The sequence below is a fragment of the Haemorhous mexicanus genome, chromosome 21, assembly GCF_027477595.1.
Source record: "Haemorhous mexicanus isolate bHaeMex1 chromosome 21, bHaeMex1.pri, whole genome shotgun sequence".
Taxonomy (NCBI): domain Eukaryota; kingdom Metazoa; phylum Chordata; class Aves; order Passeriformes; family Fringillidae; genus Haemorhous; species Haemorhous mexicanus.
In genome coordinates, this window is record NC_082361.1 from 1,087,173 (window position 1) to 1,111,883 (window position 24,711).

Consider the following 24,711-nt stretch of genomic DNA (forward strand, 5'->3'; position numbering starts at 1 on the left):
TATTTTGAAACCACCACAGGGATAACATTGGGGTAAAACTAATTTTAAAACCCATAGGCAATATTCTAACCAGCACAAAAAAGAAACATACAAGTTTGTGAATTTGCTGCTGTGATTTTCCTTGGTTTAATTATTATTAATTTCATATAGTAAATAAAGAACAAAATGTTTACTTTTCTCTTTTAAACAGTAGCACTTCCACTGATTTCTCTGTAATAATTAACAATAACTTTGAGCATTAATATTCGTTCTGCAACGATCAGTAAATCACTGGAAATGAGAGCGTGGAGGATTTGTTGAAGGATTAAAGGCAAATTTCTTCAAACAAAATGCTGTTCTGAATACTGCCCAATACTTTCAGCCAAGTTTAAACAAATCTACACTTCTGACATCCAAGTTCTCACACATTCTTCTCCAACTCCACCAGTAAGCCCCAGCCTTTCTCCCTTGCACGTTCCCATGGTTCAGCTGTGTTGGGATGACAGCTCCTCATGGCACCAGCACAGCCACAGGCTCCCGCTGTCTCACACATTTAATAACAATCCAAACCCTCTTCATAAAGTAAAAGGTGAAATTTGAAAGAACTACGGGATGGCAGCAGTGCTGTGCAGTCCTGGGTGCTGAGGGAGCAGACCCCGCAGGGCAGAGCTGGCAGCCCCCAGGTCAGCAGGCAGGCCTGGGATCGTTCCCACCCCACCCCAAAGCAGGGACTGCACGAAAAGCTCACCTGCACCTTCTTCAGTGCCACAGGTTTCCTGTCCAGCAGACAAGTAGCTCTGTAAACTTCGCTGAACTGGCCTCGCCCGATCTTTTTCTCAATCTGAAAATCTGCCAAGGTGCAGCGATACGGGTACGCCGTCAAATGTCTCTGTGGAAGGAAAGGCAGTCAGGGACCCCGGGAGCCACTCGGCCCCTCCTGCTGCCCCTGCTCGGGGGCGAGGGCTCAGCCTCGGCATCCCACAAACCAGCTCCTGGCACGTGCAGCAGCAACACAGGCTGGAGGAAGCCAAACGACTTCTTTACAAAGGGAATTAAAGTCTTGCCTTCCGTGTAAGTAACTAATTAATCCCAAACTGCTCTGGCTCCTTCCACAGCCTCTCAGCAGCTCTGCCTGCCTGTGCCACCGGGGAGACGCGGATGCTGCAGCAGAGCAGTCCCAGGTAAACAGCCAGGCAGGCAGGGAGGCACAGCCCAACGAGGAGCACGGACCCCACGGACTGCCAGGGCTCCCCGGAGCCCCGCTCGGCCCCTCTGCCCTTAGCACGGCTGCCAAACAATGCTTCAAGAAGAAATTATGAAAATTAATTACTCCAAGTTAGCACACGTGCCAAGGAGAATGTTTGCGAGTTTCAGCATCTTGAGCCATTTCAGAGTTTGCATCAAAACCCACAAAAAGAGAAGTTCCCAGCACAGGCTGGGGGTGGGGAAGGGCTTCCCAGGGATGAGCCAGGCCTGCAGCCCCACCACGCCCAGCACAAGAGTCCCGGGAGGGCTGTGTGGTTTAAGGAGTGACTATTGCCATCACTGCCATTTCCCATTAAGCAGGAGCGAGCTGGAATTGAGATTTGAAATGCAGGAAAAGCTTTCAGCCCAGCGTTAGGACCTGCAGCTCTTTCTGAAGGCAAGTCCCACAGAAAGAGGAAGGTCATTTCTCCAAGTGTTTCCTTCAAGCAAGTCAGGGCATGGCTCCCTTTAAGGACCCTCCAGTCTCCCCTACACTCTGGAACAAGTCACCAGCTATTAACTGCAATCAAAGTTTGGGTCAGCTCTCAGTGCTTGTGCCGTGCTTGGAATCATGCTGCATTCACAGAGAGAACAAAAACCAAACCAAGATTCAAGTCTAAGGATTCATGTCTCCAAGTTTGGCAGTGTACACCACCCAATAAACTGGGAGCATCCTCTCAGGGAGGAGGGAACAGGCATCCTACAGTCACCAGCTAAAGGGCAGAAGGCCACGACTGCTTTGCTTTATAGCTTACATACATTCTCTAAGTTCCTGAATGATCACCAGAGTAAGGCAACACAGGATGAAACAGACACAAATTCCAATTAATCAGCCCCTGCTGCCTTCTCAGTTCAAACTGGTTGCAGCCTCCCTTTGCAGGGGTCTGATAAACAGAACCACTGCTCAATCCCATCCCAGTGGATGGGAGGGCTCAGTTCACCCAGTGTAACAAACATCAGTGCCCTGCACTGTCTGCCTGACAAAGCCAGCAGAGCCTGCACACAGGGATCTGTCCCCTTTGCCTGGCTCCCACCAGGAACATCTCTGCTTCCCAGCTGTTTTACACACCAGCTGCCAAGTGAATTCCCTGACCGGTACAAACAAACCACTTTCCCCAGACAAAACAAAGGTGTCAGCACATAAACCTACAAAGTACTTTTTCCTAATTTAAAAATAGAAAGGAATCACAGCACTTCCTTCACTGTGTCCATGTGCCTCCTGAGCTGTTCTTGAGCAGTAAGAAAGGCTGAGCAAAAGCTTTTCTAACTTGCAGTCACCATTCACAATAGAAGCAGCACTTCTAACAACATTTTATCAGGCAACTACTACAAAACTTTATTTTTCAGAAAGAAATCCACACTGAAATCAAGGACAGTTTCTACTGGCCTTTCCTAAATCGTTAAAGTGTGTGTTTACACCAAGAGTGCTTACGTGTAAATTAATATTTCAAGCATGTGCCCAGAAACATCTACCAACTTCTGAACTTGGAGCATAAATAAATGTTAGGCAGGTGTGAGGGGAATGTGCCCCAGCCCCTTGGCCACGGAGAGCCCCAGAGCCTGCTGGTGCTGGGGGTGATGCTGCCCATGCCTGGACACCTCTGCTGATGTGTTCTGGCACCTCCAGGACTGCAGCTGCACGTTTACATATGCAATGACCTAGATTTGCATGGGCTATCACAACCTATCAGACCTAATTAAAGTAACAGAGCTTTCAGAGAGGGCAGGAGATGTTTGATTATGGAACAAACCAGGAATCCTCCTCAGGTGAGCCCAAAGTGCACCAGAAAGCTCCCTCTGATCGCAGCCACCTTCCCTTCTGCCTTGCTGCAGCTGAAGGTGAGCAGGAACCTGCTGAGCACCCCTGCAAGGACAGACAGACACCCAGAACCAGCTGCCTCCTCAGAGCCACAGCCCTGCCCTGGCCTGACACACACTGCACTTATTCAGGACTTGTCACATGGGGCTCTCCATTGCTTTCTAGTCCTCCCACAATTTTTCAGAAAGCTGGCAAAGAACCAATCCCTATTCATTCAAACAACCTCTGATCTTTATTCCTGCAAACCTCAGAGTTTTCATGTACAGATATCAATTGTGTGGAGTAAGAAACCACCATCATCTTCTAACTTGTCCATTAAAAATACATTTTCTCAGTTTTAGGACAGATTTAGGCTCAGGTTTCCAGAAGTGCAGTAAAGTCAAGCCCCTGCCTCTACAGATCAGGTGTCAAGGTCAACTATGGAGCTTGAATTAAAAAAAAACCAAAACAAATGAAAAGAAGAAAAGGGGAGAAAAAAAACAAGCAAGCAAAAGGAACCCCAACCCTGGACACTACAAAAACTGGGCTGTGTGCACATTTCTGTTCCCAGGGCAGCTGTAGGAAGGGCACAGTCTGGGAAGAACTTGTTTTCAGACAAAGGCTGTTCTCTTCATGCACACAAGGAAGTCTCATTCTTCTCCTACTCCATGGAAAAAAAAAAGCGCCAAAGAATTCCTCATGCAAATAAAAAAACCATTCATTTTGAAGAAGAAATGCAGAGATCATTCCAAGAACAAGCTCTTCTGGACATCTCCTCTGCCATACATGTGCTCTGTGAGATGGAACCACTGGTGCCAGAGCACAAATTCCAAAGCTGACAAAAGCAGGCAAGGGCAGCCCTTGTCAGAAGCTCAGGAGGAATTCTGCCAGGGCTTTTAGCCTCCAGTTTTGAGGTGCTACAAGATTGTCTGCAGAACAGAATTTGTAAGGTTTCTAAGGACAGGCAGGTAGGATGCCTACACACCCTGAACACATTTGTTATGTCCTATTTGTCTTCATGAGTAGTTGTCCAGATTCTGTGTTTTGGGATGGGGAAGAATAAGAAAAAACTCTTCTGTAGAAAGACTTTCAATCTCCAGAACAATTAGTGTTTGGCCAATACATTTACCTCTTTGTAATTACTTAAGATCCAGGGAAAACCTGAACAGCCCCAAGAGAACTGTGGGAGCAGCTCTGCCTGCAGCCTCTAAGCCCTTGTTTTGAGCAAGGAGCAAAACTCTCCCAAACACAGCCCCAGTGCAGAGCCAGGCCTGCCCCCTGCTCGCCCAGAGGCACAAGGAACCCAAGGGCTGACAAAGGGGATTGCTCACTGCTAATTCCACAATACAGAAACCCAGAGTGCTAATGTCAATTAATAACCAAGTCAGTTGTTTTCCTGCTGATTGGCATGTGGAAAACAGGCACCAGTCAGCCCTGCACAAAGGGCTGCAGGCATTTAGAGTATTTGTAATCAGCCTAAAAACTGTTAGGATTAGTTAACCAACAGTTAAAAAGTCAGACAGTCCAATCTTCAGATGCCAATAAAAGCATCTTTCCTGTAGAGCCATGAAATGAAATATTCTTTAGAAGAGTAAAAACATACTCGCCCAATTAATTTTCTGAAATCTCATTAAAAAATTTAGCCCGACTAAGTCATACACTTCTGACCTGAATTTTAATTATCTTTACGCTGGATAGAAGGTTTTTTCTGATATTTGCAATGCATCATTAATTTTAAAGGAACGGTTTCCTTGCTTCTAAAGTGCATACTTCATCTGAGTGACATTTACTGTAACTAATTTCACCTTTAAAAGACATCTGCAGTGGTACTGGGGGAGCTGCAGCCCCTCCTGCAGAACGTGCACACATTACAAGCAATGATTTACTATCAGCAGCAGTATTTCAAACCCTTTTAGGATGTCCAAAATGATACACCTGCCTCCATTCAGTAATGCCTACCTGAAAAGAATTTTGCATACTTTGAGGCTGAAATTCCAGTGTGAATTTATGAGAACACATTAGAACAGATTGATTAAAGAAGGAACTTCTAAGCTTGCAAGAGATGAGGAAACTTTTAAAATATGGATTATCCTTCAAACAGGTAGCCAAGTAATTATTGAAGAATACATCAGGTTTTTCAATTTGAGCTTCAAAATTAGACTACACAGCCATAAAATATCCTTCACCTGACCTGTTACCTGGAATTTAAAGTTTGCTGAAGAACTTGGCTAAAGTTTCAAAGTTTCAGCATCCCTGTCAGCATGACTGGGATCCATCCTGCTATCCAGATATCCTGTGCCTATTTAGACATTTGTCCTACGACACCACAAAGGAAGAGAAAAATACCAGCTCGGAAATAGTGGGACAAGGTGACATTCACAAAGAAATTAAAATTACCATAGAAATAATCTCTTAACAGCTCTGCTGCTAAAATGTGAGTATATAAAAGAGCTATTTAAAAGTGAGTTACTGTGTTTATTTAGTATGAAAACTAAGTGAAAAATTACAACTCTATATTTTTATATCACTGATATACTCCTAAATAATTTTTATTACTTACTGCTACTTAGTGTTTACACACTAAGTAATCTGGAGACTTAAATAATTAACACCTTCATTCTGGAACATTACTAGAAAATGTTCTCCCTCTGGCTAATGAACTTCCTTGGGGTATTTCTGGGCAGGTATGAGAGCCAAAAGCCAAAACTGACATTTTATTGGACATTTAAAAAAATGTTTGTATTACAGATAACTTCTCAGTATCCAGCATTACTCAAAGGTTTCATCTTATTAGCCAAACTACAGCAGTTAAAGACAGAAAAGCAAAGCCTGGCTCATATTCTGTACTGATGAGCTCTAAAGCAGAAACAACACCTCTGTCAGAACTGACAGAAAAAGAAGCTTTAGGAAGCAGCACAATTATAGGAGAAGCTTCTGGGAGAGGAGCACGTTGCTGCTCTGGTCTTTGGGGGGCTGGCACAGTAGATTGTAATGAAGGGGCTGTGAGGAAGAGAAGGCTGCTCCATACAGAGCTCCCTCCTCATCCAAGGCTCTAAGAACTCATGTTCTGCTTTTTTCTGCTTAAGTTTTTATCTCTGCCATTAATGACATTTCTCATAAGACCAGCTTGGTCAATTTTATCTTCCCAAACCTCCCTCCCACAAACCATTACACAGCATGTCTGCATTACTCAGATTTTCCAGAAGAAAGGAAGGATGTAATTTCAGATTCTCCAGGTAAAAAGTATCAGAGATTTGAAAAAAATTATATAAATATATTCCTGAAAAATGGAAAAACAGAAATATGTCATCAGCAACCCTATCATGCCACCAGTGTAAGGCTTCTAAACAGTACCTTTTTTATATGCATTTTTCCAGTTCCTTGGTAGACTGTATATTTTTGTTTTCAGGTCTTTTAATGTTATTTTGACAGCAAAACCAAAGGCAGTCTTCCTGCAAGTCTAATTCCAAATTAGACCATTCTCAGAACAGTTTACTAGAGCCCCCCATTAACAGAACTTGGGTATTACCAGAGTTGAGGGGAGGTTTCACTGAACAATGACCATACAGCAAAATGAGCCCACTCAGCATCAGCATCACAGCAGAACACAGATTATTAGCTACTAATTACACTTAACTATGTCATTACAAATTCTAACATGTGCTCCAAGATGCCATGAATGTATCTGCTGCACAGGAACACTTCCTAATCTTGTTCATGAAATAATTACAGGGGCACTATCCTGCCAAATGAGGCAGTAATTAACCCTAATTGCTCAAATGCAACTGGCTAATTCTAGGAGATTAATCAAGGGGATTCAATTATTATTAAATGACTTAATATGACAAATTGCTACATTAGGAGAGGGGGCTTTGCTCCACACCATGGTACTTTCCCAGCAGTGCCTTCACAGAGCTCCCCCAGCAGAGGCTGAGCTGGGCACTGGCAGAGCTTTCCCAAGGACAGCTGCTGGCTCAGGGGCCCTGGCTCACCCCTGCACTGCCCGTGGGAAAGCACAGGCTCACCCCAGCCCTCCCCACACCCACATCCCACCCCTGCTGCAATTCTCCTCCTTCTGACAGCTTTCCAGGCTGCTTTTGGTTTATTCCCAAATACAACACAGGGGCAAAACTGAATTGCTCTGATCAACAGGAAACAGGCTGAAAAGTCAAGCAGCCAGAATTCACAAAATCCAAGTTTCATAATTACACAGACTGTGGGCTAATCCTGGTTTTAGCTCCCTTCTGCAGAAAGAGAGAGGAGCTGCTACAGTGAAACTTCATTATAGTGTGGACAAAATACATTGCAGGATGAGTTCCAGAGACTCACAGGGAGCCTACAGTTCCATGTAGGATGAGCTTTTTCTTTTATCTGGTAATTACTTCTCCAGGACTTACTATAAAAAGAGATAAAATACATTTATTCACTTACACAATAATCTATTTTACTTTGGCTTTTTCTTCAAAGAATCAAAGACATGAGAAAACCAACTCAGTATGTTTTCATAAGATGATTTAAAAACACTTGCTTTAAGCAAAATTCGAACTATTTCCTTTTTCTCTTATTATAATCAAAAAGTGGGTTCAGGAAACTGGCTGGCTGGCAGAATCCCAAACTGGATATTCCCTAAAACTGCTATAACTGCACTAAAAACAAAAGGAAGGGGACAAAAGCAGCGAAATGCTAAGAAATCAGGAGATTTATTGAACCAAGGTGAGAAAAGACAGAGGGAGACGGATCAGACACCCACGCTTACCTGAGGATCATGCTGGAATTCCTGCCCTGGCAGCTTGCACAGAGGGTTGTTCTGGTCCCCTAGATGATGAGGATGGTTGTGCTGCCCTTCCATGGTATCATACCAAACTCTGCCTCTCGGCTCTGCTGAGGCAAAAGAAAGGGGAGAGGTTGGTGGCTGCCTGCCCGGCCGCACTCAGGGCTGTGCCCAGGGGGCTGCAGCAGCAGCAGGAGCTGAGCCCTCCTGCCCAGCCTGACTCACACAGCCATGCCCCTTCCCCAGAAAAGGCCATTCACAGGTTTTGGTGAGCCCTCACCCACACCCCGCCATTCCTGGTGGCATCATTCCTGTCCTTGGCACTGACTGAAGCCTCACGGAGACAAGGGAAGATTTAGGGGCCAACACAAGCATTTGCAGAAACTTATTTCAAGAGTTTTGGCAAGTATTCACTCAGTGAAAGAACACAACCTGACCTCATCAGTGTATTAATAGTGCGTGCCTGGCACTTGGGCAATGACTAAGTCTTAGTTTAAAATACAAAGGTATTTTAAATATTTGTGGGAGTGGGGGAGAAAATATGATGAAGAAGAATTTCTGCAGCAAGTAGTGCTCAATTCTTTTAACATTTGTCTGTGAAATAAACCCTTAGCTCTGGCAGATCTTTCCCAACACCAGCTACCATAACACAGGGGGAAAGCAGAGAGAGGCTCTCCTCATGTCCCAAGCAAATGAACCTTCACTCTGACAAAAGAGCTGCAGCTCCTGCTACATTACACAGGTGAACACATGGCTTGCTCTCAATAAAAACAGTTTTTCAAAGCCAGTACCATGAAACTCCAGTGGGGGAAGGCAAATGACTGCTAGTATGAAGAAATTTGATTTTTAAGATCTTTTCAGTCTCAAGCATTTGTAGGTTTATTAGTAACCATGCGAAAATACCTGGATAAAACTATGCCTCAATATTGACAATTAAGTGCCCTATGAAATTCCTATCTTCTGTTATACTGCTGGAACTATCTTAATTATTTTATTATTCAAGATTTGGAGAAAGGCAGTTTACTTGAAGGGAGAGCCACATGCTCTCTCTTCCAAGCCCACACAGGCACACACAGAGCAAACCCTGGCTCCAGCACAGGAACCTGGACACGCCACGTTCCCAGCACAGAGACACGTCCAGGCAGTGCCACTGACGTGTCTGCAGCCTAACACTGATCAAACTGGGCACCCACTGTGTCCTGCCTTCCAAAGGACTAACGCTCAACACCAGGGAAGGAACTGACTCCTGGACATGGGAACCTGAGTGACCTGATCACAGCCCAGCCTGAGCAGTCCCAAGGGGCCCTAAGGAAACTCAAGGAGCAGTCCCTTGCTGTGAGGGAGCAGCAGGGGCAGGCAGCTCACAGCCCAGGAGAGCCCACCTGCCCCCAGCAGGGACGGGCCAGGGCAGGACCTGCACTCGGGCACTGCCTGTCTGAAGTGCTGCAGCTGGAAGCAGAGGAAGGAGTGAGAACAGAACAGCAGCTTTGAAAAGAGATCCAGCAGAGCTCACATGACAGCACTGACACCTCGGGACAGCGTGTCCTGCCCAGGCTGCCAGCTGGGCTATTCCAGGCTTTGGCACTGCACAGGGAGAGAGAAGGGGAATCCCCGGGAAGGGGCTTCACAGAGGATCTTCAAATAGCAGCCGACAACACACAGACACTGCACTGCATCAGAAAAGGTACAAGGTACCCTCTTAACACTGGCCCATTTTTACTTGGCATTGTCTTAACTCCACACTTTTCCTTTTATTTCTGCTTCCAAATTTCCTACAGAGTTCTGCAGTATCACACATTTTCACACTGAGTCTTGACTATGATTGTAAATCAAAACACCTTTAAATTGCATGAAGCATCACACACCTTTCCAGAAAGTGAACAAAAGAACAGAATCATCATTACCATCACAGGAAAAATGGCCACAACCCACATGGGATGAACAGCTCCTTTTCTCCCACACTACTGTCACCTTAATGCTGTACAGCTATTACTCCATGCAGCAGCAGGTAACTCCAGGTTACCTGCGAGCAGCACTCACAGGTAACCTGGAGTTTTTCCAAATACAGGGAAAACAAAAACCCTCTTGTGCAGTCAGCTCCCCTGCCACATCCCCAGCTGCAATTCCTCTCTGGGTACCAGTGTCCATACACCTAATCAGTAGAGAGCAAAACACCAAATCCCATCAAACCCCTGATACCTTGAAGGTACCTGACAGGTGGGATTCTCAGGGCAGAACAGCCCAGGGCACTTGGTAGCAAAGGCCAGGATCATTAGTTACAAGGCACTCATTAAGGAGCAGAACCTCATCAGCATCCTGGCATTCAGTCCCAGCCGCCCCGGTGCCCCGGGTGCTCCTCGGTGAAGCAGCTGTGACCAGTCTGATCGGGTATCACCATGTGTCTCAGGATGCCTCCAACTCAACTGCAGGCCAAATTATTTGCTCCCAGATGCATAATCAACATGACAGGACCATGCACCTCTCGAGCAGGCAGCAAAGCAGCAGCTTGTGCTCAGTGTTACAACCGCTCTCTGTACCAGCACTTTTCACCTTCCTGCAAGACACACCAGCTGCTCTGCGTGCCCGTGCTCAGCCCTGCTGCTGCCCACCACACACTCACACACACACAACTGAGTGTTAAAGCACAGATATGTCACAGACACAAATCTGCTTTCCCCCTCAGTTACTGTATGCCTCTCTCATCCTCCTACACAGGGACTTGGGGGGGCAGCCAAGCAGGTCTGTTTGGGTACCTTGTGTAAAACAAACAGAAACAAAACAGCAAGTCACATCTGCAGAAATCCACAAGGTGATTAAAACCAGTCAAGTACACGACTTAACCTAGTGCACCAATGTCCATCTTTTATCACACACAGGGAGTTGCCAGAGACTGAAATGCAGCAGGGCACACCCAGCAGGCCCCCAGCTGGCAGCAACACCCGCAGGGACCCGCTGCCCTGGGAGCCAGGCTGCCACTCCTCCTGGAGCCACTGTGCTGCTCACTGCAGGCTCCCCAAAGGCTGGAGCAATGCAAACTGTTTTACAGAATAAACACAACCACATCAGCACCACTTTCTTCCTCTCTACTGCCCAATAATATTCTTCCTCTTCCTTGCTCATAAAATAAATCTGCCAGGATACTCGATGAGATTACCTATATATTTAAATGATGATCTGGGCTTATGATTACATTATGGCTGTGGTTCAGGGTATGTGCTCTGGGGAAGGCAGCCCAATCCTAGGAGAGTATTATTTTCGAGTGACTTATTGTCCATTACTTTACACCATTTCTGTCACAGCTATGATGCCTGGTAGGAATAGTTCACAACAGAAATATCTTTGTCGTTAGTATTCTCATTGCAATTTAGTCAGATCAACCTTTAAATCTCATCCATCATACTGAAGAGCTTTGGCAAAGCGAGCACAGTAATATATGCTTCCATGCAAAACCTAATTACAGGCTAGGTTAAAAAGCCTACCCTGTTCCTTCTGCAGTGCAAGGTGACAGGAAATCCTGAGCATCCCTTGGTTTCTCACTCTCCCTTTTTGCTGGTGAAGTGCGTAACCCGTTCATTACAGCAGACTGATTCTGTCTGGCACATGACAAACTTACTTGAACCTAACAATTAAACTTCTGACAGCGTTTCCAAAAGCAGAGAGTATTTACTGTAAATGCCTGACAATTTTTTTCCTCTCTGCTCATCTCTCTCAACAGTCACCTTATGATGACTGGAAATTACCATAAGCAAATAGCAGTCTAACATCCAAAAAACCCCTCATGTTAATGTGAAATACACACCTGCCAACACTGAAAAAAAAAAAGAATATGAATGTTAAATGAAACAACACGAGGAATGGCACTGAAATGCTTGAGGAGAGAACACTGCAAGAGCACAGTTAGAGAATGTGATTTGGTAAAAAACTGCCCAGCAAGAGCTGCCTGTGGAGGGTGGTGGTCACAGCATGGCCATCCCTGCCCTGTGGGAGGGACTGGAGCCCCTCTCACCAACAGCTCTGGCTGCACTGAGGGAATTCAAGCAAAAACTGTTAAAGAGAGTCTGGTAAATCACCCAGAAACAGCTTCTGAATTTCAGGCCTAGCATCACGATGAAACTGCATCTATACAGTCACACACACAAACATTACAGAGTGAGTTACCTGCAGCCTGTAACCCCCTGGGAAGGATGAGGGTCCTTGTAACAAACTGACCACTGAAGAGAAGAATGGTGGTTTAGTCACCCCTCACATTTCAGAGGGTTGGATTTACCCTGATGCAGATAGGTTTCTGTTAAGACTTTGTGCAAACCAGATTTTCAACAGCCAGTAAGGGATGGGCTCCTCAAAGACCCCAAATCCCTTAACTGAGAATGTTTTAGTGAAATGGCTGAAAAGCCCTGGAGCTTTTTCATACCCTGTCAACAACTGATACTCATTAAACAAATGCTGTGACAGACACCATAATTCACTGTTCCATACCTAGAAGCAAAATGACATTAAGTCAACTATTTAAAGCTACGCAGAGTCATCTCTCTGTGGATGTCAATAAAACAAATGCTTCCTGCCAATAATTAACTGTATGAAACATCCCACTCTGTTTCAAATCACTACCTACACCCAGCTCAGGTCCATATTCCCATCCTAAACAAGCAACATTATAACTTCAAATACTCTGTCTTCTAGTTTGGGGGGAAAATCTAGTACAATGGCTTGAAAATAGCAAGGTTGGGCAGAGTGTGCTTGCCTGGATCACAGTGTTTGAGGATGCCACTGGAGCTAATACAACACTTTTGAGAGAACATTTCAAGTGCCCATCTCTCACCAGGTAGGCAGGCAGCTGACTTCTAATTTTAGTTTTAAGTTTTAAAAGTTTTAACTCAGTTAAGGGTTGGGTTTTGTTTGGCTGTTTTTTTCCTGTGTTGTAGTACCAGCTCCCTAGAACTTGGTCCTAAACCAAAAAACATAATTGTCTAAGTCTTCTGGACACAGTTCAGATGCTCTGCAGATCCATCCATTCCAAGGGATGGTTTCACAGGGCTCCTATTAAACAGCTCCAGGATCAGTGCCAAGAGCACTTGGTGATTCATATTTTAAGGTAAATGTTCCTTCTCACCAGCTTAACTGGACTATTCCCACCCCTTCTTTCACTGCACACAATTTCCTAGTAAACACTACATGTAAATATTTATGTGTGATGTTTGTGTAGGATGTAAATATCAAATACATAGTCACATCCAAAACTCAGGATGGATAGCAGTCAGCAGCATTTACAGGGACAATACTTCCTGTGAAGAGAGGTGACACTGTGACCATGGTACAGCAACAGCAGGTTGCATTCTTCCCCTACCAGTTTTCACTTGGTGAGTTTCAGTAAAGTAACAAGCCAACCTTGATTTATATTCTTGCAGTTGCAATTTTGAGGACTCCAGAAAATTCACGGTATTCATTTTTATCACCTTTGAACCATTAGAGCCAGATCTCTCAGGCCACCACTGCTGGTAATGAAACACATGTCAAACATAAACACATACCAAATCTACCTGGAATTTTACAGTACTGCTTCCCAAGCACGCTACAACATGCTCACGTTTTAATTTCTAATGCAATAAAGCTTTCAAACACGAAGCCAAATCATTTAAGAACACTTCTGTTATCCTTCTTGGAATTCATTCATTTCTGATGAAGGGAAGATTAAATATAGCCTGGAAATATATTCATAACGTAAATGTTCACAGAAACTGCCAGACATTTTCACATCATTAAATGCTAACTGAAACGAGTCCCATCCCATGGAACACACACTGTCTGTACCAGCACCACCCCCTCCGTTCCAGGCTGGCTCCTGGCACAGGAGGGAAGCACCTCACTGCACCCCCAGCCAGGTGACAATGACAGCTGAAATACAGCTCCACTCTCCTGCAACATCTGAAAAACCCTTGTCAAGAAGAAGAGCCAACACCAACCCCTAAAATAAGTTTCTACCAGACACAACAAAGAATCCAAACTGCTTCCACAGCTGGTTCCTATCAGACACCTTTAGTGACCACCCTTCCCACACAGGAGCACAAGTGAACAGACCATCTTAAGCCACTAAGACAAAACCAGAACTAAAACCCAAAGTAAAAAAAAAAAAAAAAAAAAAAAAAAAAAAAAAAAATTGAATCAGCTCTGCTGCTACAGGGCCAAACCCTGAACGTGGCATCCATTCAGCCCAGCCCGTCCTCAGAAAGTTTAACAAAGTTTTCTATAAATCTTTATGTACATATATGATTGGAAACACCACCACTTAGCACTTACAAATATCTTTTAATTAGAATACTTCCAAGCACTCAAGAAGTACTAAGCAAACCTCACAAAAATACTTCTGAAATACTGCTGTAATTTCTGAAATGTTTGAGAAAGGTAGATCAAAGTACGAGAGCAAGCTCATGTCAGATGGGCTCAAAATCCACAAAACCTGCTGGAACCAACTCTGCTCATGCAGCTTCTCTCCACAGCCGTGCTGCTGGCTATTAAAGGCTGAAATTATATCTCTAATCCTGGGAAAAGGAATGGAGGAAAATAGAGATGCATGTCCCCCAACTTCAAAACATCAGAACAACAGCTTGAAGTATTTACATTTCCCATAATCAGAAGGAAAAGGAAATTATGCCGAGAATTGCACAGCCCAGACAATCCAAAGATTCATGTGATTCAAATCCAAAAGCAACTTCAAAGCTACCTCATAAAACTCTACCCAAAATGTGCAGGCAGCCAGATGTTGGCATCTCAGGAACTGCTTTCACAGCATCTGGATCCTGCAAGCAGCAGCCAAACGGAAGCAGAAACTCTTCTCCAAGTAAAAATATTTAACATTTCTCTACTTACAAAAATAACGACACTAGAAATAGAGGCTCTGGGTTTTCTGCCCCAACATAACTGGGGCAGAAAAGTGAGTGAGACTGCATTATCAATATTGCTGCTAAATAAAAGTCAGCTTCCCTGCCCATTCCTGAGTACCTGGAACCCACGGCACAAGTTTTCCAAACACTAAGGCAGCTCTCTAGTTCATATCCCCACTTCTGTATCCCTGCATGCAGCACATCTCCATCTCCCTTCCCACACGGGCACAGCTGTCCCCAAAGAACAGGATTCATTCACCAGCACCTTGCAGACCAAGGCCACAGGGTAAAACAAAGAAGATCTGTTCTTTACAATGTCTGCAGAGCTACTTTTATTACTTATTTTGATGACAGACAGGGTTAATGAAGTTCTTGCAGAGAACTCTCCCTTTCCTGGGCTAAATGCCCAAATTCTTTCAGGATTCACAAGACTTGTCTATTTAAATTGGGGCCAATTTTTTTCCTTACAGAAAGGCCTGCACAGAATGTTCTGAAGAGAAGCTGGGAATTAACCTTTCAAGAAAATTATAACTAAATGTGCAAGCTCTGTATAAGAGACAAATCACATTTCCCACTGTATTCTGCCCCCTGTAACAATTTTCTATTGCTCTAATAAGCTTCAGTGTTGAAGCATAAACTCAGTAGTATCAGATTATTAAAAACCATGAGCTTACTCATGGAAACAAGAGTCCTGCCCAGCCTGCATTTCTTTCCCAGTCTCCCCAGTGCTGACACCTTATTAATACCTGTGAATAACACACTACAACTCATCAAAAGAAATTTTTCAAGTAAAGCAAAATCCAAGTGCAGCTATGCCTGACCAGGGAAGTTGGAAGCCACATGGCAAAGCAAGTGCAAAGCAGAACAGTCTCTCTTCCTGCATTAGTGATGAAGCAGAAAAGCTAAAATAAGACATTACAGTCACTTCAAAACACAAACCAGGGGAACTAAAAGGAATCCCAATAAGTCAGTCACAGAATAAGTTATGGCATACCTTAATATACAAAGAACTAAGTGCAAACACAGGTAGAGAACCATCCCCAACACTGTTTACTCTTGGATGGTAAAGTTCTTACATCTGACACAATGTTATAAATTGAGTAATTGACCCACAAGGAAGTAAAGAGCTCAAGAGAGTTAAAAATTACCCTATAAATACCATAAAGATTAACAGGTTTGTAATACCCACCCAAGAAGCGCTTACTCTAAGTAGAATGATTATGAACACACAGCAAGAATATTTACTCCCCGGCCCTGAGTTCAGTATACACAGACTCCACAAAAGGCAGCACTGCTTCTTAATACAGTGACAGCTGAGAGTCACTCCTTCGGTTTCCCAGCTGATTACAGGGTGGCACACAGACACTCGGTGGTTGTGACTTGCTTGGTTCCTTAAAATAAGTCATAGTTTTTAAAACCTTTTAAGGGTTTTGTTACAATTTAATATTTCTGAGACTCTTATTTTTTTACAACTCTGATAGAAGAGCTAATGAAACACCAGCAGCACAAAGAATTAATCAGAATCTCCATGAAGGAGGAAGGAATTTTTGTGTTCATGTTTGGTATCTGTGTACCCTGAAACCCTACCCTGGGGGAAAGAAATTTAAAATACCTACAGCTTTTCTCCCCATCTCCTCACTGCAATGACAGGAGATTCGCTTCAAGAAGCAGAGCCCACCACAAACCCTCCAAGAAAGGTTTCACATTCAGAGTGTTCCTATGCAGGAAACAAAATGTTCCAACAAGGAGAAAACTCATGTCTGTTCAGGATGGCAGCAACAAGTGTCCACAAGGTTAAGAACAGGACAGACACTTCAACTGAAATTCCTGAAAGGATTGTATTGAATGTACTTTGAAGCAGCCATCCGTGCTGTAGGTGGGCATTCCCCAACTACTGCACCCTCTGCAGGGACTTTCCAACTCCACAGTTTAAAAATCACCAAGTTAAGAAAAAAGTTACTCTCTCAAGTCAAAGGGGACAGTTGGCTCTAAGGAAAGAAGAAAAATGGAACTTACATTATCCTGGACCACTTGAGGCAGGAGACAGTGGCAGTGTGGGGAGTGAGCACCACCGAGCAGGGCTAAGAGCCCGGGCTGTGCCACCCCCCAGCACCCCAGCTCTCGAGGCAGCAGTCCCAACTACCCAGCACCCACTTTTCCTGTCAGCAGGGACTTAAAACTCCACTCCACACACACCAAGAGTTTTTAACAGGCTGGTGGATACTTCCCACCTGACAGCAAGCGGGCTTCCCAAAGACCCAATGACAAAAGTAACTGGAGAACAGGATCTGTCACTGAGCTCTGCAAAATGAAAGACTTGCAAATCCTCCCAGGGTGTGGAGCAACACCTGCTCTGTCAGCAGGCTGAGCTGGGACCGGGTCACAGCCCTTATCAGAGCAGTTTCTGGTCTCTGCAATACCACCCACGTGGTGAGGAGATGGTGGTGAGGAGATCGTGATTCATCTGGAGACACTGCGTGGAGGAGCAGGATGGCAACAGCCTCCCCCAAAGGGGCAGCACAACCAGTCCCAGAGAGTCCCACCACATCAAACAGAGAAGGGTGTTTGGGCTGAAAGGTGGGAGGATGCACTGAAACAAGACACTGAAACGTCCCCTGGAAGGTCCCTCAGGTCTGCTGGCAGTGCTGCCCTGGCTGGAGGGAACACTCTGACAGCACTCGTTTTGGAAGGTGCTGTGCAGTGCAAAATGTTATCACCCTGCTCTGAGGGGAATCTCTGCCCTTTTCTCCAGCACTGCCACAAGGGTTTTCACCCTTGGTTCCTCCAGCTTGGCTGGTTTGGGAGAGGTTTGAGTTCATACACCCCCATATGTCCTCCTGCCACCAACACCACCACATCAGGAGTGGTCCCTGCCCACTAAGAGGGCTCACTTTCAAAGGGGGTTTCTGGAGCAGCAGCAGCATCTCCACACTTGGGAAATCAACATTTCAACAGCATTTCCAACTGATGTTACACAAACAATCCATCCATCCATCTGCTGAATTCAGAAAAAAGTCTGTTACACCTTGGGCTGGGATGAAGCCAGCCAGAGGTGCAGCCTTGGGGAGCTGAGGTGAGCAGGGACCACTGCTCCCAACAGGGAAAGCTCAACAGCTTCACAGAGAGAACTGCACCAGACTACAACCCAAACCAGTCAGTACTTTGATAAAAAACCACAATTAACTGCCTTCCTAAATCAAATGCATTCATCTGTCCAGACTGGTGCCCAAGGTCTGTCCAAGGGCAGGGGATGGACTGGAACATACTTTGATTCATCATGTGAAGCACAATTCAAAGGTTGGAGTCCAGAACTAGGGACCAAAGTCACTCAAAACAAATAAACACAAAAACTTTAAGAAGTGATTAAGAACTGTAAAATGCCTATAAATAGTCCAGAGGGGTTAAAACAAGAAAGCAAGGAAATCACCATAAAGGAGACAGCTGGACACCAACAGCAGCAACAACTTTGTCATTTAGAAAGAATAATCTTACCATCTTTTGCACTTTGTGATTTGATGTGTCACAACTGTTTTAATAAGTTTATAATTGCCATGGTGATCTAGCTCATAGAACAATGAACTAGCACATCCAATTTATAATCCCAAACTTCATGCAGTTCTGTGCAAAACCTCAATTTCTACCATCTCAAAATCTCAATAGAAAACATTCAACCTTAAACCTACTTTTTTCAGACTTACTTATACCTGGACTCGACTAAAAATGTGGATTTGCTGATAGTTTCTAAGCTACCTGATTTTCTTGGGTGAAAGACAGTGCAAGCACAGGACAGACAATACCACCTGATCTTACCAAAACACAGCAGACTACAGAAGTCATGAACTACCTGCAAGGCCTTTTTTTTTTTTTAAAGATGCAATAAATAATACATCTGACTGCTCAACAAGCATCTGTGAGGTTTCAAGAATGCTTTGGAGTACAAAATTCCCAAGGTTGCATTCACTTACACCACTTGGTTTCAAATAGATACGAGTCTGCTGTCGGTTCACTTAAACGTGTAACAGGAAACTCAAATTTGACTAAAAGGTTGTATTACATTACTACAGGGTTTATATGGAAACCTTTTTAGAAGGAAGAAGCTAAGGGTTTTTTCCTCTCCCATCTGCGACAGACAGCTGTTCACTGCCTGGAATCTCTGATAGCAGACACTTAAAGTAGCACCAAGCTGAAGTAAATAATTTAGAAATTTAATTTCTTTAATTGTACTGACACTGTAAAATTATTTACACTTTATTGTATCATGCCATGTTATAAGCCATGTCACAAGATTTAACACTGGAAACTACATATACTGTTTTAACAGAATAGAAAATACAGCTTTTTGCTGAAATATTTTAAAATGTTAAAAAACAATCCAAGAGACTCCTCATGTCTGGAGAGCAATGGTGCTTACAGTGAGTCCAGATGTTTAAATACTTAGAACAGGTTGGAACTTGAAGTAATCTTGATTCAATTCAAGGTGCATATAAAAAATATGTCAAGATAGAAAAATACTTATCTACCTGTAAAAAGATCTGACAGCTTCACAGTCTTCTGAATTTGAACTACTAAAAATAACTCCTTGTGCTTTTCTGGTTTTAAACAAAACTTAACTTCCAGGCTCTAGAACTGCCACTTGGTCACACACTCAGAACCTCAGTTCTACCCGTCCTACATTTCAGCCAACTCCAGCCTACCTCTAGAAACACACACCTCCTCACCACCCCCCAAACCTGTGAGAAAAAAATTCTGAAGAACTTTATGCAGTTTAATTTTCTATGTAATTTAGACACACTGCAGCAATTCCAAAAGCACTACGACGTTCAAGTCAGACCTAAATCTAGACTTTGCATGCAAATGTTTTGGCTTCTGGGTTTTTTTCCTCAAAAAGAAAAATACTGACTGGGCTAACATCACCTCTCTGTTTGAACACTCTGAACTCTTCTTTCACCTCCTAGATACTACATTTTCCTCAACTTTAGAGACACAGCTCTGCAGTGAAACATGGAATTCCCAAGTGGAGAGCCCCAGGGTCCAGCCTGCTCCCAGGGCACACATCCCAGTCCCCAAAAGCAGGCTTGGATCCCTCAGTGCACCAGTCCCACCAAGGGAAAGGCAAGGGCACAACCTGGGAAAGCATCACCTGCCCTTGCAGCAGCCACAAAGAGCCAAGCCTTCAACTCTGTTATTTAATCAAGCTCCTTTTGGTTCCTTGGTTTTACAGCAGTTCACTGGGAGCTGAGCCAGCCTGCAGGATGGGGAATGCCAGTCTGGGAACACCAGGGGAACCCTCCAGCCCAGCAGCAGCACCCGAGTGACATGAGCCCAGCCACCCAGACTGCCTGGTGCTGACACACCAAACCCTCCCCACTGCTCCCATCAGCTGGAGAGAAGCTGCTCTTATCTCCCAGAGTGATCCCTGAGCTGCCAGGGGAGAGCAGCAGGGTCCCTGCCGAGTACTGGCATGTGCTAGTACTGACAGCTTTACAAAGGGTGAGTACAACAAACACAGCTTAACACGGCTGGGAACAGAAAAAACTATTTTCAAGGCCCCGCCTTTAACAGGACAGTGTTCACTTTGCCCATTTGAGACAACCTTTAACTTCCACGTGATTCTGTCCTGGGAAAGGCCACTCTGTCCAGTCCATGGAGTGTGGCACAGGCACAGAGCCTCCTCTGCTACCATGCCTGTCCCACAACCAGGAGCAGAGCAGCTCACCATTCTCTTGCTAGATTTTCAGCATCTTCAGTGACAAGTGGTATCAAGGCCATCACAAACTATATTTCAGCTGCATGACTATTAAGTTTTTGCCTTCAATATTACAAGATTTTTTCCGGCATCTTGTATTTATACTGGCTACAAGGACACATAACACACAATTTCCTACAAACACCCCAGTCAAGCACCTGGGGAGGTGTACAGGGTTAGTCACCATCTGCCCATAAAAGGTAAAACAGACTGGTTCAGTGAGTTTCCAAGGCAAATGCAGGAGTGTGTGTCATGGGCAGAATGGCCATTCATGACTTCCAGAACCATAATTCTTTGCTCAAACCATACCAAGCACCATGACCACTCTCTGCCTGTACAGGTGCTGAGCTGTAGTAAAACCGTGGAAGTTGCAATTAGAAACAGGTTTGCTCAGTGGTGAAGGTGAGCCCAGCTTCTAAAATGAGGTTCCATGTACTTACTGTTCTCATTGCTGAAGATCACCGTGAACAACCTCCTTTGCAACAAGAACCCCTAATGAAAGCAAGTCAGAATGACAAAAACTAAAGCACAAGTTGGGCTATTAAATTCATTTTCCCTAAGGACCCATCTAAGCTTTCATTTAGGACAAAGCAAATGTCCTGCAAGGCCCAGATTTCCACTTTCGTCATTTCAGTTTTGAAATCTTCCTGCAAGCACTTCCTCTGCTCCTCCAGCCACAGTTCCTCTTTTTCTTGCTTTAAATTCGGACTGAATACATTTGATTTCTCCCACCTGCCCCAGCTGTTGGCTGCAGCAGCCACAGAGGCTGGGCTCTTCTGCAAGGTTGGTTGTTACACATTTTTCATAGCCTTGAGGTCAAATACATTTCACATCACATAAAGGAAGAAAAGATGCTAAAATACATCCACTAATTAATCCTTTACACAGCTAGAAAGCTGCAGGTGTTCAGGAAGGGGACTTGTTGGTAACCACCCCCATTTTACAGCTAAGAGAGCAGAGGCAGAGCAGGAGAAAAGCCCACATGGGCATTTCTAGATCCTACCCCCATTCCAACAAAAATACTCATTTTATTCTGAGTAAACAACAGCTCATTCAATATGTAAAAACCTCTTTCAAGCCATTGCAAGAGCCCTTCAGACCAACAGGTAGGTGTGAATAAAGCCCAAAAACTGCATGAGAAGCCTCAGAATCTCTATTTTCTCCAGTACAGCCTCAATAACTGCAAGAAATGAGAAAAAGCCAGTGTAGGCTCAATATTTTCAATGTATAATTCAGTGTTATAGACTGACATAAAACTTTTCAGGCAGGATCATAGAGGGAAAGTACTGCAAAAAAAAACCTGCTTCCCAATATGGGCTTAGGGTTCAAGTTATTCATCTTCATCTGGTTTTCTCCCAACAAAATGAACAGTGAAGAATTTGAAAAGGTATATAGAAACATTCCTACTATGCATCCATCCTCTCTCACAAAATACCTAGTTGTCAAAAGACCGAATTCCAGAGGAAGGAGGGGAAAATTAAACAAGCAGAACCATTTTATACATCACAGGTGTTAAGAAAGAAAAAGTTTGGTTCTGCTCTGACAACTCCTTTGGGGTGACAGCAGTCACTCACATTCCATCTACAATCTCACTTCCCACAGAAGATGCTCATTTTCCATCACAATGAAAGTTTCTCACAGCTCCCATTTTTTTAGGTCTCAAAGACTCAGAGCCAGAGGAAACAGGCAGCAACAGTCTTATCTAAGAGCAGTTCCTTCTTTTTTTCTGTTATTGCTTAACAGAATATGACTGTTATAAAGAATGTCTACAGGAAAAAAATAACAGTGGAAAGAGTTTGACTCAATGTCAAGAGACGTCTCAAATGTGAAAGCTGTAGAAATGCTGCAGAAGTTAAACGGTTGCTTACAGTGATTCACAAAAAAATGAACTTTTAAAGGAGACACAGAACTGACAGCAAGACAGTCACAATGTGTCAGGAACTTGCATCACTGGACTTCTAATTGCTACAATATTTCCTATCAAACTACTTCTCCTGCAATAATGCCATAGGCAATCACCATGGGCAGAGCTTTTCCATGTGTGCGAACAGGCAGACAAACAGATGGGCTCAGAAATTCACCGTTATTCTAACCAACCATAAATCACACTTTGGAGGGAAAAGATGGTATTTGATAGTTCAGCTCTACCATGTGCTCTCTCCAAAGCCATGTGTAATCCTCCGGCACTGGGGTTCCCGCGGGTTCCCACCTTTGGAGAGAGCGCGGCAGAGCGCACCCGGGAGCGGCAACGGGACCAGGGAATCGCCAGGATCGGTCTCAGGAGACCCCAGCGTGAAGCAGCCGGGCAGGGTCTCGGGGCCTCCCGCACACCCCGGGGTTCTCTGCGCCAACCCCGGGAGCCCCACCGAGGAGACAAACGAGCACATCCCGGGCTCGGTGGGGCAGCGGCGCTCGGAGGGGCGCGGAGCAGGAACGGCTCCTGCGGGGAGCGTGGGCTCGGAGCAGAACTGCTGAAATGGAAACCCCCCAAACCTCCCCAAGCCCTCCGAGCGACACCGAAGCGCGCAAACGCTGCTGTTTGTGTCACGGTCTCAACTTTGCTCAAGTCGCAAGGCCGCCGCTCGGCCCGTCCGGCGGCGGCGGGGCTGACCCGCCCGGGGCCGCTCCCGGCCGCTTGCCGCTCCCGCCCGGGCACGTGCGGGCCCCGCGGCCCGGACCCCCCGCTCCCGCACGGCCCCCGCCGGCGCGGCCGCTCGATCCCCCCGCCGCCCCTCGCTCGGTCCCGCGGCCCAGCCGGGGCTGCCCGGAGGCGCCGCGCGGCGCCGGGGCCCGCGGCGGGCGGGCGCACACCCCCGGCCCGGCGCGGCCCAGCCCGGCCCGGCGGAGCGCAGGGCCCCGCGTGCTCACCTGCGGCGCGGCGGAGGCGCGGCGGTGCCGGCGCGGGGGCGCGGGAGCCCCGCAGGACCGAGCGAGCAGCGCCGCGTCCCGCACGGAACTTCGCCGCGCGCGCGCCCGCCCCGCGCTCCCGCGCACGCGCCGCCGCTCGGGCGCGCGCGCCGCCGCTGCCACGCAGGCCGGGCGGGGGCCGCGCGCGGGGGGCGGCGCGTGCGCGCTCGGCGCCACCTGCGGCCCCGCACCTGGGGCGGCCCCGGGGGCTCCGGCACCGGCACCGGCACCGCCCGCCGCGCCCCGGGCCGCAATGCGGCGCTGCCCCGCGGGACGGAAGGGGTGCCGGCGACTCTTCCCCGCCCCGGCTCCCCGGGCCCGGGATCCCCTCCCGCCGGGGCTGCGGGAGGGCGGCCGGGGCCGCTCGGCTGGGAGCGGGACCCCATCGCGGGTCCGGCCCAGGCCTTTCGCTGCCGCGGGCCTCAAGCGCGGCGCAGCCGAGTTCCTGCACGAACCGGCCTGAACGGGTTTGGCTCCAAAATCTGTCCAGCTTTTGGGATAGAAAATCCTCAATCTGCAAAATAAGACATGTATGAGTACTCGACATAGATTGAATTAGAACTTCAAATTCAACAGGTTTTTTTTTTTCACAAGTGAACGTGAACGTGGCAATAATCACAAAGCAAACGAGCGAGGCTCAGCAGTGGCCCTGTGCAGCGGCGGGGCTCGGGACCAAGGCAATCGCTCCTATTTTGTCAACTATTGTCACTTTCGTCAAACTTTCATGGAGATGTTTGCTGGTACAACTGGAAATTCCCAGCGCTGGCACAGCACAGTGCTAACAGCAGCCCTAGAGCAGCTCACAAATGAAACACGCTGTGCCAGCAAAAGCACCTTTGCCACTCCAAACATTTCCATGCAGCCCTTTGCTAGTAAAAACACTACTTTAAAGTGCTTTTTCTTCTTTTCAATCACTCCTGTAAGGCAGACGAGTTGAGGTGCCCGAGCAGTGAGCAAGCAGCCAGTCCCAGCAGGAAGGGGAAGGTCAGGCCAGCCTTGGGCTCAGGCCGGGCACCCGCGAGGGAGCCGCGCTCACGGGGCCCCGTCCTTCGGGACAGGACTGTGGTTTCCCCGCGGTGTTCCGTGCCCTGGCCTGGCTGTTTCCCAATCCCCCCAGGTGTGCTGCAGCTGTCTGGAGCAGGCAGTGGCACACAGTGCCGCCCTGCCCCGCAGCGCCGGGGATTTGCTGCGCACGTTCCCTGGGAGCAGCGGGAAAGGCCCCACTGCATTCTCTGCGCCACCTTCCCAAGGCGCAGCTTCCAAGGAAATGCCTGCAGCCCTCGTGGCGTGTTGCTGTTCTGTCCCCTCTCTCTCGACTGATTGCATCACCTCCACCTACACCAGAGCTGTGGGGAACCTGCTGCCCAAGACATTTTGGTTCAAATAA

At 46.3% G+C, this 24,711-nt stretch overlaps 1 protein-coding gene across 2 annotated transcripts in view; it reads right to left on the reverse strand.

The window, feature by feature from the left end:
• Positions 1 to 23,406, reverse strand: part of NEK6 (NIMA related kinase 6) — a 44,376-nt gene extending 20,970 nt beyond the window's left edge. The window contains exons 1-3 of one of the 2 annotated variants that reach the window (XM_059865147.1): positions 23,286 to 23,406; positions 7,779 to 7,900; positions 728 to 868 (exon numbers count right to left, since the gene is read on the reverse strand). In XM_059865147.1, coding sequence (XP_059721130.1) covers positions 728 to 868; positions 7,779 to 7,871 — 234 coding nt within the window. In that variant the 5' untranslated portion in view covers positions 7,872 to 7,900; positions 23,286 to 23,406. Of the gene's footprint in view, positions 1 to 727; positions 869 to 7,778; positions 7,904 to 23,285 lie in introns of both variants that reach the window. The other variant, XM_059865148.1, reaches the window with a different exon arrangement.
• Between the last annotated feature and the right edge of the window lie 1,305 nt (positions 23,407 to 24,711).